The 17,750-nt window shown below is 33.9% G+C and overlaps 1 protein-coding gene across 1 annotated transcript in view; it reads right to left on the bottom strand.

Moving 5' to 3' along the window:
• HAUS6 (HAUS augmin-like complex, subunit 6) overlaps positions 1-17,750 on the bottom strand; it is a 35,927-nt gene that overhangs the window by 7,467 nt on the left and 10,710 nt on the right. The window contains exons 7-13 of the mRNA XM_008579841.1: positions 16,086-16,256; positions 13,689-13,882; positions 12,743-12,869; positions 12,179-12,281; positions 5,380-5,461; positions 1,212-1,278; positions 706-891 (exon numbers count right to left, since the gene is read on the bottom strand). Of these exons, the coding sequence (XP_008578063.1) occupies positions 706-891; positions 1,212-1,278; positions 5,380-5,461; positions 12,179-12,281; positions 12,743-12,869; positions 13,689-13,882; positions 16,086-16,256 (930 nt within the window). The remainder of the gene's footprint in view (positions 1-705; positions 892-1,211; positions 1,279-5,379; positions 5,462-12,178; positions 12,282-12,742; positions 12,870-13,688; positions 13,883-16,085; positions 16,257-17,750) is intronic.

Raw genomic sequence — 17,750 nt, 5'->3', positions numbered from 1 at the left:
CCGGTCCCGGTCTGGTACGGGGGCGACACTGAGGGTTGCAATCTGTTGCCGGACACGGAAAAAGACAAAAAAAAATAAATAAATAAAATAACATTAATGAATGGCTTGAGTATTTAATTTGTGCACAAAGAGTTCTGTAATACTGAAAATAGTAGTATCATGTGGTCATTTTCCAGTGAAAAGCAGAATCGTATTAAAGACAGTTAGGAAAACCAAGTTCATGAAAAACAATGGATTTAATCACTTTTGAATTATTTAGGAAGCAAAAAGAACAAAACCTTCACTCTGTGATAATATGATATTGCATATTCTTTGTTCTAATATTCAAAAAAGAGAAAGCTCAGCTAAGCAACAGACAACATTGACAGACTAATTTATTAATAGAGTATAATGATTGGGTACATTTATCTAATAATTTATGCAATGGTTAATCTATAAAATACCTTACATATATTATTTTGACACTTGGATATTTATAGAAAGGGACATGGGTTCTAAACCATGGATGTAATCTTAAATAAATAAGTTTATATTAAATCTATTTCTTTTTGGAAGGATCAATTTTGCTTTAACCATGATTTTTATTATCTGTGACCTCCTTTACCCCAAATTACCCCAGTTAATCAGTAGTTAACTATATTTCACTTATGATCCCAACGCCACTGAAAAAATAATTAAGTATACTTATTACAGTATTTTTCTTACCTCTTCTACCAGATGATCTTGCTCTTTTTGGAATGGATCACTCTTTTTGGCTGGTAGAGACCCTCCAAATGTACTATTCTCTATATTCTGTGCAATATCTGATGATAGAGAGTCTTCTGCTTCAAATTCTGATATTTTCTTAGAAATGGTCTTGTTTTTCTCTTTGGGAGTTCTCATTTCTATGTCCTGAAGAAGACAGACATGTAATATTAAAACCTTAATAACCATGGCTTGTTCTTGAAGCCTTTTTCATTAGAGATTCATTGGTTATCACGAACCTATAAAAGGCTGCTAATATTGTGAAATTATATGTTCACTGGTAGAATTAACTAATTCCAATATTCCCACTTAGCAATAGATAACTTATAATTAGAAGTGTTACAAAATGTACAAATACTGGGAAATGTGAAAATAGAAATTAAATTTAACTGTAATATCAACAAAAATAAATATTTTATCATAATTCAGTATAGTCAGACTTAATTAAAAATTGTTTTAAAATGTACCTTTTCAAGTAGTGTAACACTGTTTCTATCTGAAGATGAAGCTGGTTGCAACAGGAAAGAGGCAGGGCTAAAAAAAAAGACGATAAATCCAAGTTGTAAGTTAGAAAGAATTCCATTCACTTGATGCATTTGAATATTCTAAAGAAACTGTCTGCCTCGTATCTGTCCGTTACGATTTCACTCAATTCGTCCCGGTCATCGAAAGGCAGTTTATTCTAGGGAGGTAAGGTGACAATTAGAGCAATACTTCAGCTCGACTTGTGTATCAGCCTCCCAGGTATGAACAATTTACGTGTCCATTATATATATTTTTTAAGTCTACACTATGTTTTAAAAGGGTTAAATGACTTGATGAACACTCAAAAGCTTGAGTACACATTAAAAACAAATTCAATTAACTAGAATTGCATTATTACAATGTCCTCAGGGTCCAGATCACAGAATTTCATTGTAGCAGACTTTTAAGTTTTCTTTTGATATTTCATGTCCAAAATCAATCTCTTATATGCTGAATTTTGCTCTGTAGCAAATATGTTTATGTTACACTTATAGTAAAATTAAGGTTATTCAGAGTTTTAGTTTGCTGTATTCTGTGTGCTATACTCCTTAATCCTTTAGATTCCCTTGCTCCTTTGGATAAATATTAAAACTTCATGCATCTTTCATGCCATTTCATGTTATTAAATTTTTGCATGCTATTTAATGTTATGTCATGTTATTAAATTTTAAAAACTTTCAAAGAAATGATAACTTTAAAGTAATTACTTTATCTTGATCTTGAAAGATCTAAATTCAAAGGCCAAAAGCTTTTCTACCCTAGGTAATACGAAAGATAGGAGGAGTACCACAGAGATCACTTTCAACAGGAAGCTTGTTGGTGCTTTGCTTTCTTTTCACTGCCAGAGTATAAAATTAACAGCTATGCAAATGTTTTATATAATAGCAAATATAATTTTTCAAACTTTCCTTCGGAATCCCCACCTACCTTCTAAACACAATTCAAAATCACTGCAATGCTCAAACTTCAACTTAGCAGTGACAGGATATAATCCAGATATTGAAGGCAAATCATCTACTGGGATTTTATCTCAAGTTTTGCAAATCATTACACTAAAATTATCAAAAAGCCTTCTAAAACAGGGCCAGCAATCTATGGACCAATGCCACTGAAATGCCACAATCAGAACAAAGGCTATGTCTTTACCAAGGGGCTATTCCCAGGCATTCTCAAGAACTAACACAGTGCTTGGTGGTGCAATACATATATGTTGACTGTTTAATGGATTGACAGAATCAATAAGTAAATGTCACTTGAGGGTGGGGTTCTATAGGTGACAACAAATGTTTCTATTGAATCATTCCTGTGGAGCCGTATAATAGAGAACAATGGAAACATATTCCATATGCTCCTCTCTCTTGTTTCCGAATCAGCAACATGCTATTAGCCCTGCTAACATTACAATCCAAGACAATTTTAATGCTGCCCTTGTTCAGTCCTTATTCTCTATCTACTTGCCATGCCAATATTAAGGCCTATGAAATCTTAGCACTGTAATAGATCAAAAGAATGGGTGTTGATCCCATTGTGGGAACTTATCCTAAGGAAAGAACACTTCCAAGAGGGAAAAAAAAGTGACATGCTTCTTATGGTAGTAAAAAAATTGCAGAATACTTAAAAGTCTAAAAAAAAACTGCAATGTTACAAAGCCATTATAAGTGAAAATTACTTAATATAATGTTAGTTAAACATACATACACACAAAAATTGTTTATACTATGTTGAAATGTTTAGAAAATTTCATACTTTAGAATATAAGACAGTATTCATGCTTTGATAAGAACTAAATTTACATGACTGTACAATATACAAGACTTAGAAAAACTTCAGAAAAAAATCTGACAAGTGATTTGTTAGAAATTTTAGCCAATTATTAATTTTTATTTTCTGTTGTTATTATACTGTATCCATAGTTAGCAGCGAAATAATAGAAATTATAAAAAGGGAAGAAAGATAGATTTGAATTTGATTTCTAACTCTAAGGATGTTTAGCTGGCATATATCCAAAATCATACCGCACTATCTCTAAAATGCAATAAAAGAGAAAATGTAGAGGTTAAAGAAAGGTCTAGAACAATAGCATCATCACCACTAGGAATATCATGGACTCCTCCCAAAAACCACTATCCAAAAACCACTGCAAAGAAAGATAGTGCCCTTAATGTACACCAAAAGCATCACCAATAACTGAATTCTAATATTAAGTCTGGTGCCACCTCCATCAACTCACTTTGACCAAAACAAACAATGAGATTTACAGAGAAGGCTACTTATATTTTTTGGTACCTGTCAACACCAATTGTATGTGAAAGTTACTCTCAACACACTTACTCTAAAAACTACATTCTTTAAAAAAAACTACATTCTTTCCATGTTTTTTAATTGAAGTTATATTGATCATATCCACATATGAATTTCCCAATTAACTACATTGTTACTGATGTAAAATGATGCCACTACAAAGAAAATATTTAGTGTAAGTGCTGAACTACATGCAAAAAAAGGTATTCTTTTCTTTCATTAAGTGCAATCGAAACACATTACATATTACTGATGAAACATTAATTACAAATAACTTTAACAGTTAAGAATTATGAGCAATCGGATTACTTCCACATCCCAGTAACTCAAATCTTCACAGGTCTTGTTCTGCGATCTAGCAGTAATAATCTTTCATATCCCATAAAGTGTTTATCCCTTGCCACCAAAACCCTTCCTCTACCTCCCTGCAATATCCCAAACCTATAATTAAAATAAAGTATCAGAAAATAATACAACTTCTTTCTCCTATATTAAGAGATTCCATCTGAACTAAATTCTTAGGGGCTGGGTGTCTGGCTCCTGTAGAATTCTCATAGTGTATCTCAGTACAAAGTTCTTCCAAAAAGAATCTTGAGGTTCAGTGGAGTTCACAGATAAAATCTGATTTCTGTATTAATCTAGTATACCATCAATCTTTAGTCCAGCAAAAGACCTTAATCAAAATATTTACTTTGCTCTCCCAAGGGAAGACAAACCAAAAACACAATTGAGATTGGGAAGTATCCACTATATCCCTCTAGCTAGCTATAAGAACAATTGTGATATGGAGGTAAAAAGAGAAAGCCAGTAACTTTACTGTCTCTTCAATAATAGATCTTCATAGAATATTTCATTATTTTCTTTAGGTACTGTAAGAGTATGTAGAATGAAGAGTGCTTTAATAAAATTTAGAATTTTCTCTTATAATTTTCCTAACTATTTTATTTTCACATCTGTCCCTCATCTACTTAAGAAAGTAGGACTACAAGACACCTACTTAGGTCAAAGGGCAATCAAAAAATAATAATAATACATAAGGTCTGTTCAGTATCTGTTTAATTGCTACTTAATAATGCTTAATTTCAACAAAGAACAAATATATTCCCCAAGTGGATAACATATTTTTAATCTAGAGGTTTTTTGGCTTTTATAATCTGGCAACAGTCCAAAATGGGATAATAAAAAAAGCAAGAAATAAATAAAATAAGAATACTAAAGAAAGTTACAACAAAGTAGGTCCAGTTTTTTCATATGTTAAATTTTAGGGTTAGGTCTTCCAATTTTTTTTCTAAAGCCAAGAATTGTTTTACCAAATGGTTTATCAAAAACCCCAATATATTTTACAGATAAAAATAGCAAGCTGCTCAGGCCGAAGTGGACCAGCCCTAATCCACAGCACCAGAGGGCACTGCAGAATATATTATGAAAACTACCAATCTAGATGATCTCAAAGGCCCCAAAACTCTTGGATCTAGTCAATAGTCACAGTGGTTTCAAAAAAGCTTGCACATACAAAAAGGCAATAAATCCCAACTTGCATTAGAAAATTCCCATATTTTTTTCTTCAATAATCAGATAATACCCATGAAACCCAATATTTAAGATAAAGAAGAAGGAAAAAAAAAATGCCCACACATCATATATGTTGAATCTTTTCTGAAAATGTGGGTCTACACTAGAAAAATACTGTCTGGTTAAGACAGTGAAATTACGCACTATCCCATGGTATAGAAGTTTGGAAATTGGCTTAAGATAGGACTAAAATTAATATAGAAAAACAAATCAATATGAAAATCAAATTTGTTTTACCTGTTGGCTAAATCACGTACTGTTCCCAGGGTATCATTATCTTTTCTGCAACCATTTTCTTGGTTATATTGCTTAGGTATATCTAAGGAAACAGAAAAATTAATTACTCTTTAGCTATGTTTGTACATTCTAATATTGAAGGAGCTCTTGAAATTCTAGAACAACTTCTAAACAGAAAAATCAGAATAATATGAACAGTAATAGGAAAAGGTAATTATTTAATTGTTATATGTAAAGGGATGGGGAGGAAAATAATAGAGAATATCTAGTAGTAGGCTTTTAGAAAAAGACTAATAACTCATACTAAAATGAGTTTCCAGGGCTGGCCCGGTGGCGCACTGCTACAGTGTGCCGCTTGGGAGCGCGGCGGCGCTCCTGCCGAGGGTTCGGATCCCACATACAGACCGGCCTCTCACTGGCTGAGCGAGGGGCGGGCGCAACACCGAGGGTTGCGATCCCGTTGCCGGTCCCGGTCCGGTACGGGCGCGACACTGAGGGTTGCGATCCGTTGCCGGTCACGAAAAAAGACAAAAAAAAAAAAAAAAAAATGAGTTTCCAGAAAAGTGACAGTCCATAATGTTCCAGTGTTATGTAACCATGCTTCATGTTTAAGTACTAAGATCATGCAATTATCACATAAGCCAGCAAGGCCAAAAAGTTGCAGTATTTAGCATATGTCAGCACAGCATTTATAACATCAGTCAGCCTACATATTTATTCATCAACCCATCATTGAATAACTATTTGCCACTACTGAACTAACAATGGGAAAAAGAAATAAAAGATGGAGACCCTACCTCCAAGGAGTCAGTATGGGAAAGGACAGTGATAAGTGAAGCGTTAAATTATACTGCTATAGGGCCGGCCCGGTGGCGCACTGGATAGTGCGCCGCTTGGGAAGCGCGGCGGCGCTCCCGCCCGAGGGTTCGGATCACACGCACCCAAAAAAAGCTAGTAGGGAAACTTGCCAGAATTTGAACCCAGATCTGCCAAAACTCCAAAGTCAGACCATAATTGTGTCTCCCAGTGTGTAAATATCTATCAAATACTTTGTGCACATGTGTGAACATGCCAAACTTTGAATGATTTAAGTATAACCTGTATTTTAATACTTAGGACAGCATCATAAAATTAATTTCTAAATGAATATTGAAATTTATACTGCTATAATATTATGACAGAAGTATGCACTGAATGCAAGGAGGCAGCCTTGTAACACCAAGGTCACAGGTTTGGATCCCCGTACCAGCCAGCTGCCAAAAAAAAAGAATGCAAGAGGGCAGAGGAGAGACACCTGGACAGATGAGGAGTGAGCAGGAAGAAAGTAATGAAGGTACTGAGAGAATAAGGTACGAGATTGGTAATGCTGGAGTACAGGGTATATCCAGTGGAAGCATGGTAGGAAGTAAGATTGGTGAAGTAAGCCATGGCCAAATTACAGAGGATTTGATATTCCAGGGCATCCTCCTCTTTCAACATGTTACCTTCTGTAAGCCTTTCTCATTTGTACAGGTATCCAAAGTGTCACAATATAAAAAGCCAATGTGTATAATATGCAAAGTTTTCCTCTTAATCCACTATAATAGTATGCTACCTCTTATAGCATTTTCAATACCCTGACTCTATTGTTATAATGGAATTACTGATGTTTATAAAACATCCCAAAAGTGAGCACAAATACAACTATACCACAAAATTAGTAGATAACCATATACTAAAATTATTACACACAACTATAAACACCATCTGTTGGTGATGGGCAGAGTTGATGCATGTTTCTTCTGGCATTTAAGAAAATCTGTAAGGTAAGAGTTGTTAGTGAAAAATGATTTAGAACTATTTTTTTCCCTAAAGGTGAAAGGAAGCCATTGATGTGTTGTACACCAGGAAATGAAAAGGATCATATTCCCATTACGGAAAGATCACTAATAGCCATTTGAAACACAGAACAGATTGAATATTGGAGGCAGAGTAGCTAGTTAGTTAGAACACAGGTTCAGGCAAGAATTGCTGAGATCTAAACTACAGCACTTAAGATATGAGGACAGGATGGCTACTTAGCTCAGGTGGTTAGAGCACTGTGCTGTAACACCAAGGTCAAGGGTTCAGATCCCCATACCAGCCAGCCATCCAAAAAAATAATGTGAGGACAGAAAAAGAGGGGACACATAGAACAGGGAATTTGGGAAGTAAAAACAAAACTGAACTTACCACAACAGAGCAAACCAAGCTGAAGCAGACACTAACTCCTACCATAAATACATTAGAATTCCTAAGTGTAAGAAAAAAAACAAGGAATGCCCAAAGGAACAAAATACCAGCCAGAACCAAAGACAGAAAGCTTGATCAAAACAGTAAGCTCAAACTGAGAAACAAAGGCCCAATAAGGCAGGTTTCAGAGGCTGAATTGGAGATTTACTGCCTACATAGTTAACAAGAAACATCATCTCAGGCCACTCAGGCTGGGATCTGAAACTGAGAGATTGTCATAAGGCCAGGACACTGCAAAGGCTGCTCTAACCTTGAAAGGGAGACTATAAAAAAAATCTGCCAACTGGACCAGGGAAGTAGCAAGGAAGCCTACTGCCTATCTAGAGTCCTGGTGAAAAAAAAAAAAAGAAAACAAGAAAGGAAAGAAATTCAAAACATAGTCTACTCAAAAGGAGGTAGAAAATCCAAAATTATATTGGCTACTTGTAGAAAAACCCAAACCAAAGGCATTAACTGGCCTAATTCAAAAAAAACATCTGGGTCATAGACATAGACAAAGACAAAGATGTAGACATAGACATAGACAAAGGCATAGATGTAGACATAGACATAGACAAAGGCATAGACATAGACATAGGCAAGACATAGATACAGACACAAAGAAAGACAAAGACAGACAAAGGCACAGACATAGACAAGACACAGACAGACACAAACAGAGAAAAAAAGAAAGAAAACACTGGGATTGTAGGTCACTCTATAGAAACTATTCTAAAACCCCAGAGCCCATGAAACTCCTCCAGGATCTCTGGAGAGACACACTGAAGTTGAGATCATGATCAAATATTTTAATAGGAAGCAAACAACCATAAGAATCAGAAGCACAACATATAGGAGCAGAAGTACCTTAAACACAAGAGATAAGAGAAAACTGAAAATCAGGAGATGTTAAATGATTAGCAAAAAAGACACAAAAAGTCATAATGAAAGAAAAGGACACCATGAAAAAGAAGAAGCAGTTTTGAAAAAGAAGCAAATAAGGCTTCTAGAAGTGAAAAGTACATTCATAAATATTAAATACTAAATGGACAGATCAAAAAGCAGATTAAACATAACTAAAAGATAATTAGTTAAAAGGGACCATATGAGAGATTTGAGGAAAATACCCAGAATGAAGCCCAGAGACACAAAGAAGTTGTAAATATGAATGAGAAATTAAGAGATATGGAGGATAGAATTAGAAGTTCCAACAATAGGAGTTACAGAAGGAAAGGATCAAAAGAATAAGAGACAAGCAATATTTGAAGATATAATGGTGAATAAGTTTCTAGAACTGAACAAAGATATGAGCCTTCAGAATAAATAAGCACACATAAGTCCCAAACTGGCTAAATAAAAACAAATCTACATTAAGACATGTCTCCATGAACCTGCATAATAAAAAAAAAAGAAAAATCATAAAAGCAACCACATATCAAAATTTAATTACCTATAAATAAATGACAATTAGACTGACAGCAAATGTCTCAGAAACAGAAAGCAGAAAACAATATCACATCATGAAAAGTCCTAAAGAAAAATAAGTGTAGAACTAAAATTCTATATCCAGCTAATCTTTCACTCAAGACTTAGTGAAAAAGACATTTTCACAGAAAGACTAAGAGATTTTACTAATCAGGGTCTATCATTAAAAGAACTAAAGTATATACTTTGAGATATACTTTGCAAAAGAAAGGAGTAGAGTAAAATAAGTAACAGACCAAAAAATCAATAAACATGTTGGTAAATCTAAATATACACTGATTGTTAAAAACAATTTATATCAATATCATTTTTTAAAAAGGTGAGGGCATTATTCTAGAACACATTGTCACTAAGAGGACAAAACCAAATGCAATGAGAAAATCCTCCTTAGATCCTGGTTCAAAAAATAAACGAGCATTTACAAAGGACATTTTGGGCAATAATAAAAAACCTGTATTCATAAACTTTAAAAATAGATAAAAACAATATTACATATTATTTATAGATCCATACATATGTAACAAAACTATTATTAAGAATAAAGATAAGATTCAGAATAGTAAGTATTATCTTTGTGAAAGTAATGAGTGGGATCAAAGAAAGGTTATCTACATATGTACTTTAAAAAAAAAAAAAAACCTAAAGCAAATATTGCAAAGCTCTGACAAAAAGGCTGTTTGATAAACAGGTGTTTATATTATTCTCTGTACTTTTCAATATAATAAAATTTTAAAAAACACTTTAAAGGTAAACTACTTTAAGTAAGATGTAATGTGTAGGAGAGGAAAAAGTTGTTTTACCACAAAAAGTTCAAAATAATGTTGAGATTCCCCAGCTCAGACCAAGGTTCTACCTAGGAAAAAAAAGGAATCCCAAGAGTACAAACTGTACAATGCCCAGAGGACAGGGTTTCCCCAAAGAACTACCAAACACTTCTAAAATGAGGACTTCCAACTGAACTTCCTAAACAAACACAAATATTCCACAGTTTCAAGGTGGATACAGAAATCTCCAAATGGACTGGCTAGTTAGCTCAGTTAGTTAGAGCACCACTTTGTAACACCAGCGTCAAGGGTTTGGACCCCAGAACAGGCCAGCCACCAAAACAAAAAAAAGAAGAAAAGAAAAATCTCCAAATGTACATAAGGACAATCCCATGGTTTCAAAGGGCTTAAACTAAGCCTGGCAAGAGTTTAAAGGCCTTTCCCAGCTGAATTAACAGTGTCAACCAAATAGCCAAGGGCTATCAAAATAATTGTATCTCATAATTAAGGACTTCTCAAAGCTATCATGAAACCAGAATGCTCTATCTAAAGCCCCTTCTCATTCATCAAACCATGCAGCCTTCTGTATGTCTGTCTACTCTTCTAGCCACACCTATCCTGAGCCTTGCTCTCTAGTCTACCCAACCAGTGTCCTCCCCAAATAGGCCTGACTCTCAAACCATTCACCTACCCACCACCCTTTTCTTCCTAAGTCCAGTACTAACTGCTATCATGATCTTTGGACTACCTGAAATATGGCCTACACTACTGCCTGCTCCAGCTTGGCTATATAATTCATCTGTTGTTTTTTTTTGGCGGCTGGCTGGTAAGGGGATCTGAACCCTTTACCTTGGTGTTATTAACACCGTGCTCTAATCAGCTGAGCCAATCAACCAGCCCATTTGCTTTTATTCATTCATTCTTTCAACTACCTATCTTCTATTTACCAAACCCAATTAAAGTTTCTTATACACATTACTGGGCAATTGGAAAAACTGATTATAAAATGGATATTAGATATAGTGGAAATATTAATTTTTTAAATGTGATAATGGCAAGATAGCTGAAGGAATTAAATGTGAGATGATATTACAGACATTAACTTTTTAAGTGAGATAATAGTATGGTAGTTATATAGGAAAATGTCATTTTTATGGGAAGGCACGCTGAAATACTGAGAGTGAAGCATCACAATGTCTAGAACTTACTTGGGTTTAGAAAAATACATACATAACACATATAAAGCAAATATGGCAAATGTTTATTGTTCAAACAGGTGGTGGGTACTCAGGTTAATTACTGTAGTACTCTTTCACGTTAAAAAAAAATTGTGGGCTTCCACACAAAATTTTGTTCATGAATGTTTATAGGAACATTACTCTAATAGCCAAAAGGTAGACACAACCCAAAGGTACATCAACAGATGAATGGATAAACAAAATGTGGTATAGGCGTACAATGGAATATATTCAAATGAAGGAATGAAGTACTGATACATGCTACAACTTGGATGAACTTTGAAAACATTATGCTAAGTGAAAGAAGGCTATCACAAAAGTCCACACATTATATGATTCTGTTTGTATGAAAATCCAGAACAGGGAAATCTAGAGACAGAAATTATTTTACTGGTTGCTTAGGATTAGGGGAGCGAAGGAGGCACTGGGGATGAGGTTTTTTTCTGAGGTGATTAAAATGTTTAAAATTAACAGTAATGAGGGTTGCACATATCTGCGAATACAGTAAAAACCACTGAATTGGACACTATAAATAAGCGAATTGTATGTGAATTATATCTCAGTAAAGCTGTTTTTTAAAAAAAGAGAGAAGAAAAAATTGGGGGGTTGATACATGCTACATCGATGAAACTTGAAAACACTGGGCTAAGTAAAAAATTGTGCAAGTGAAAGAAGCTAGACACAAAAGGCCCCATACTGTATGACTCCACTTACATGAAATATCCAGAATAGGCAAATCCATAGAGACAGGAAGTACATTAGTGGCTGCCAGGTCCCAGGGAAGGGGAAATGGGAAGTGACTGCTTAATGGGTATGGGGTTTCCTTTTCAGATGATGAAAATGTTCTGAACTAGATAGTGGTGATGACAGCACAACCCTGTCAATTTACTAAATATCACTGAGTTGCATACTTTGAAATGACTGAAATGGTGAATATTATGCTATGTGCATTTCACCAAACTAAAAAATAATTGGGAGAAAAAATAAATATAAAGTACTATTATAATAATGAGAAATAATTACAGGAGGGAGATTTAAAAAAGAAAAAGATCAATAACCAACCTGGAAGTGAAGCAGGATACTGAACAAAAATACTCCTTGCATATATTTCTTCTGAAGCAGGATCAAATGAAAGGGGAGACATAGGTGGTAAAAGATCCACAGCCTTAAAACACAGAATTCACAATTTTGAAATAAATACATTTACTATCACCATAACAATGCTAAATTAATCTATGAATGGATGATTTTTTTTTCCTAACAAAGATAAAATTACCAAACACATCTTATAACTATTTTCAAACCAAAAAGTACAACATTAGGAACAAAGGGAATACTTTGTTTTACAGCTATGTCTCCAATGTCATAGTGCCTCACATCAAGAGGAAAGTTTCGTTTTCTTTTTAATACAAACCTCTAAATCTAGAAATACTAACTTTAAATGACAACAGCAGTTTAATGAATATTCTATTATATATTTAGACAAATTACAGAAACAAAAACATTTGAACTTTAGGCTCAGATGCAAAGATGACACACAGCATTTCTAGGTCATTTGTAACATGATAAATCAGGAGATTGCCATATATTAATCTACTCTCCAAAAGGCAAGTCAACATTACTTACTGGAGTTGAGCCTTTAATTAGACTGAAAGGAGAAAGACCAAGAAATTCTTTCCACTTTTTATGCCATTCTCCTTGCTTTTCAACTACAGAATGTCTTATAGTTGTGAGATCTTCTTTAATTTTATACCTGTAATAGCATAAAAAATAACTTTATTCAAAACATGAATACAAAAAATCTAAGTAAAATTTAAGAAGACAACAATAGTTGCAGGGAAGGGGAAGGAAACAGTCATATAAAAGTCCAGCTGTATGAAAGTCCAATCAATACAGCGCATATAAATTAAATAAACTCACACATATGAATATTCAGAACCTAAAATACCTTTTCTCATTTTAAGACCAGAAAGCGATCATACATCTATTACTCCATTTATTTTTCAAATACAATTTTTTTCCTGGCTCTAAACTTCAGTCAGAATTTTACTCCTGCTTATCCATTCCTAAAGACAGCTCATACCTTCCAGTCTTTCTGCTCAAATAAAGAACTTTTCTTTTTTTTTTTTTGGTGACCAGTAAGGGGATCGCAACCCTTAGCTTGGTGTCGCCCGCACCGTGCTCAGCCAGTGAGTGCACCGGCCATCGCGCCGCTGCGCTCCCAGTGCCGCACTCTCCCGAGTGAGCCATGTGGTCGGCCCATAAAGAACTTTTCTGAGGCCCAGTTTTATTATTAGACCTAACAAAAGAGAGAAGCTAGAGAAAAGTTAAAATTACTCCATAAAGAATTATTACTCGGGACAATTAATTTATCCCAGACAAAGAAAAACTACATTAATTTTCCTTTCTACTTCATTTGTCTCTACAGGAGTTGATTACATAAGGCTTTCGAGTACTAGTAAAATTTTCACACTTGATTGCCAAAGCTGAAGAGTAACTATATAAGACCTTTTGCTTAGAAAACCACCCTACTCCTCCCACAATAAAATAACAGAAGGTCTTTCTAGTGTACCTCATATGCTTCAGATCTGATAATCTTTCCCTCTGAAATTTGGTCTCTTTTTCAAGGTAGTGAAGGTCTATTGTCAATCTTGCTTGGTCAGCCTGACAACGTTCATGTTTCATTACTTTCAAGACTTCATTTAATAACTGAATAACTGTTAAGAGGTTCAATTTTCCAGCCTCATAAACATTTCCTATGTGCAACTAAGGATTCAGAGGGGAAAAAAAGCAGTGAACTATAGGTTCGTAAGATAATAAACTGTTATATAAATATATTTATTTTTTACTATGATATAAAAAGTTTACCTTAAAGAGAGTGAGAAAAAAAATCAATTCCCCCCCAAACATAAAACTATGTAAATAACTTTGATCTGGTGAAAACCACTGTGGAAGAATTAACATGCTGTGTTATATTTTATATTAAAGGTTGAAAATGCAAAAGGATAGAAAGAAAAATAAAGATTGAGCAGAAAGAGCAGGTTTGGGGAAAAGATCATTAATTCATTTTTTAACAAAAGTCACATTGAATTAGATTGCAGTTGGTTTTGCAAGGGCTTACATGTATGTGGAGGCATCTTCAGGCCAAATTTAATTTAACATTACCAATAAAAATTTGAAAAAATAAATAGTAAATTTGATTTACACAAAAAAGTTTTAAAAATATATTTAAGGTCTGTTAATATTTTATATGATTTTTTATATCAAAGTAAAAAGAAATTGGCAATAACTCAAATATTATCAACTCTACTTTGAATATAACAACCAAAATAATTAAATTGTATGTAAAAGAATTGTGAAAAGTGTACATAAGGAACTTCACAATGATAAATTGTTCTTGGACCCATACTGTAGAAAAGACTACAGTATAAATACTAATATGTATAAAATATAAATTTAATATTTTTGACACAATATTTATATGTAACAATACAAGAGTGTACATAAGGAACTTCACAATGATAAATTGTTCTTGGACCCATACTGTAGAAAAGACTACAGTATAAATAATAATATGTATAAAATATAAATTTAATATTTTTGACACAATATTTATATGTAACAATACAAGATATTTTAGTGTAATTTGATATAAAAGATTTACTTTTCATGAGAACTTGTATGCCACATAAAATTAAAATAGTTACATTTGCAAGAAAAGAAAAAATTACAACCATTCTATTACAAAAAAAAAAGTCACAAATCGGTGACCCCTAAAGGTTGCATCCAATCTTCGACATGTTTATTTGGCTTGCACAGTTCCAATGTTTTAAAATCATTTGAATTAGTTGCCAATATTTTAAAAATCATAGATCTCATGTAAAAATTACTATAGTAATTTTCTCCAAAGACCTCATCACTTTCCTACTTTCTCCCTATTGTTACACATAATTAGTGAACTTCATTTACATTCATTACCTGCCTAGACCCTGTAGGAATCTGAGTTTGCAGATCTTCATTTTTATGCACTCTGAATTTGATGTGCCTGTCATGTTACCAACTAAAGTGAAAGCTCTTCAGAGTTACAATATTTTATCTTTGTATCCCCTATTCTATAATCAATACCTGGCATACTATATATAGTAAATGCTTAATAAACTGTGCTTACCAAGAAAAAAATATGTAAGCTAACCAGATGGAAATGTCCCATAAGCAAGTGGAAGTAATTAGATGGAGTTTCGGTTGAAGAAGAGAGACTGGAAATACCAATTTCATAAAATTAATTGTAGAGGAGGCTATTGAAGCCATGGAATTGGTAAGAAAATACAGATAAACCTGTAATGAAGGAAAGGAAAGGGAGCATTTAAGGAACCACAGAGAACAAGTTCACTTAAAAGTTAGAGAAAACAGAACCAGTAGAAAAAACTGAGAACAGCAGTCTGAAGAACCACAGGAAAGCAGAGACAAGAAGTGACAAAGCTAAAGGAAGAAAAGACTTTAAAAGGAATGTCTAATAGCATCTAGATAAAAGACAAACCAGAAGTTGGAAAATGTTAAAAGGACATTTGGTAATTAGGAGATCATTGCTGTTCTCTTTGAGAATTTATAAAGAACAGGTACAGTGTCATCTTCCTATGTAACGTAATACTCTCTACACTACAAGGTTACTTCAAGAAGTTCGTGGAAAAATGGAATTAAAAGAGAATATGAATCCTTCCATTAACTTTCTGAAGTACTCTTGTATTAGACAGAGTACTGTGGAAGGTATAAACAATTAATAAAAGTTAATGAATATAAATAAGCACACCTTTATGAAGTACTCCTCTTTATGAAGGTTTTACTAGATATATTCACAAAAATTAATTCTGAAAGCAGCAAAAAAAATATTGCAAGAAAAACAATTTTTAATATATAAAATAACTACCTGAGGGGAATTTTCTCAAAACCTTCCTTAATATCAAATGCTTACCTGACACATCTGTTTCTCAATTTTGTCAAGTAACAGCCTTGGAATATTAATAACAACATCAGTTCCATCTAAAGTATACTGGTTAACAAGACTGAGGACTGAACTAACAACTTCTCTCTCTTTTTCCAAAAACGTGAGTGTTTCATTCACTGAAGCCCACAAAGACCGAACCTTTGAAAACAGAGACACACAAAATATTAAAGTCCATACATTATCTGTACATATGATAAAGAAATGTAAACATAAATATATACCCAGTCCTAGAAACAAATGAAGTATTCCTGAAATGATTTCTGGTGGGAAAACTAAATAACTATATTTTAATGGTTTAAAAGCACTGATTTACTTTTTTTTTTTTTTTTCTTCTCTTTTTTGTGATCGGTAAGGGGATAGCGTCATCTGCACCGCACTCAGCCAGTGAGCGCACCAGCCATCCCTATATAGGATCCGAACCCGCGGCCAGAGCATTGCTGCGCTCCCAGCGCTGCACTCTCCCGAGTGAGCCACGGGGTCGGCCCGTAAAAGCACTGATTTACTTCTGCAGGGGCCCTAAAACTAAACAATTTCTCAGAAGAATCTAGCTATGATTTTCAACAAATCTAATAAATCTTACACTATCAAGATACAATTGGCATTTCCTGTATTCTGACATGCTATCAATCTAACAAAGATTTCTCAGGGAAAATAAAAAGATTTTCAAGAGAAAAAAAAATACTATACATCAATTTTAGGCCATTCAGTTTTCAGAAAAGCAACAACATGGGGAAAAAAAGTTTTCTTTAAAAACAAATAATCTTAGGCATATATTAACACATGTTCACTAAAATTCATGTACAAGAATATTCATAAGACTTCTATCTGTAATAGTCAAAAACTGGAAACAATGCAAAGATCTAGAGTAAAAAGGGTATAATGTGCTATTTTCATAAAATAGAACACTACACAAGAATGAAGACACAACTACACACAACAGCATGGATAAATTTCACAATGTTGAGTCAAAGAACTAAGACACAAAATAATACATTCTGTATACCTCCTTTTATATAAAATTCAAAAACAGGCAAAACTAATCTTTAATGTAAGAAGTTAGGATAGTATTTACCCTTGGGGAGAAATGGTTGTAAATGAAAATGAGTTTGAGAATGACTCTGGAGTGCTGGTAATGTCTATTCCTTAAAAAGGATACTGGTTACATGGGTGTGTTGGTGATCACAGAATCACAACAAAGAGCTTGGGAAAGATTCCATCCAAAAAAGAAAGCCTAGTGCTCGCTTCGGCAGCACATATACTAAAATTGGAACGATACAGAGAAGATTAGCATGGCCCCTGCGCAAGGATGACACGCAAATTCGTGAAGCGTTCCATATTTTTGAGCTGGAATCAACCCAAATGTCCATCATCGGATGAGTGGATACGGAAAATGTGGTATATCTACACAATGGAATACTACTCAGCTATAAAAACTAATGAGATACTGCCATTTGCAACAACATGGATGGACCTTGAGAGAATAATATTGAGTGAAACGAGTCAGACAGAGAAAAAGAAATTCCACATGTTCTCACTCATTGGTGGGAGCGAAAAAAAAAAAAAGAAAAAAGAAAAACAAACAAACTAATTCACCCACAGACACACACACACACACACACACAAAAAAAAAAA

Source organism: Galeopterus variegatus, unplaced genomic scaffold (genome assembly GCF_000696425.1).
Source record: "Galeopterus variegatus unplaced genomic scaffold, G_variegatus-3.0.2 Scaffold1965, whole genome shotgun sequence".
Classification (NCBI taxonomy): domain Eukaryota; kingdom Metazoa; phylum Chordata; class Mammalia; order Dermoptera; family Cynocephalidae; genus Galeopterus; species Galeopterus variegatus.
This window is presented reverse-complemented; position numbering and strand designations above follow the sequence as displayed.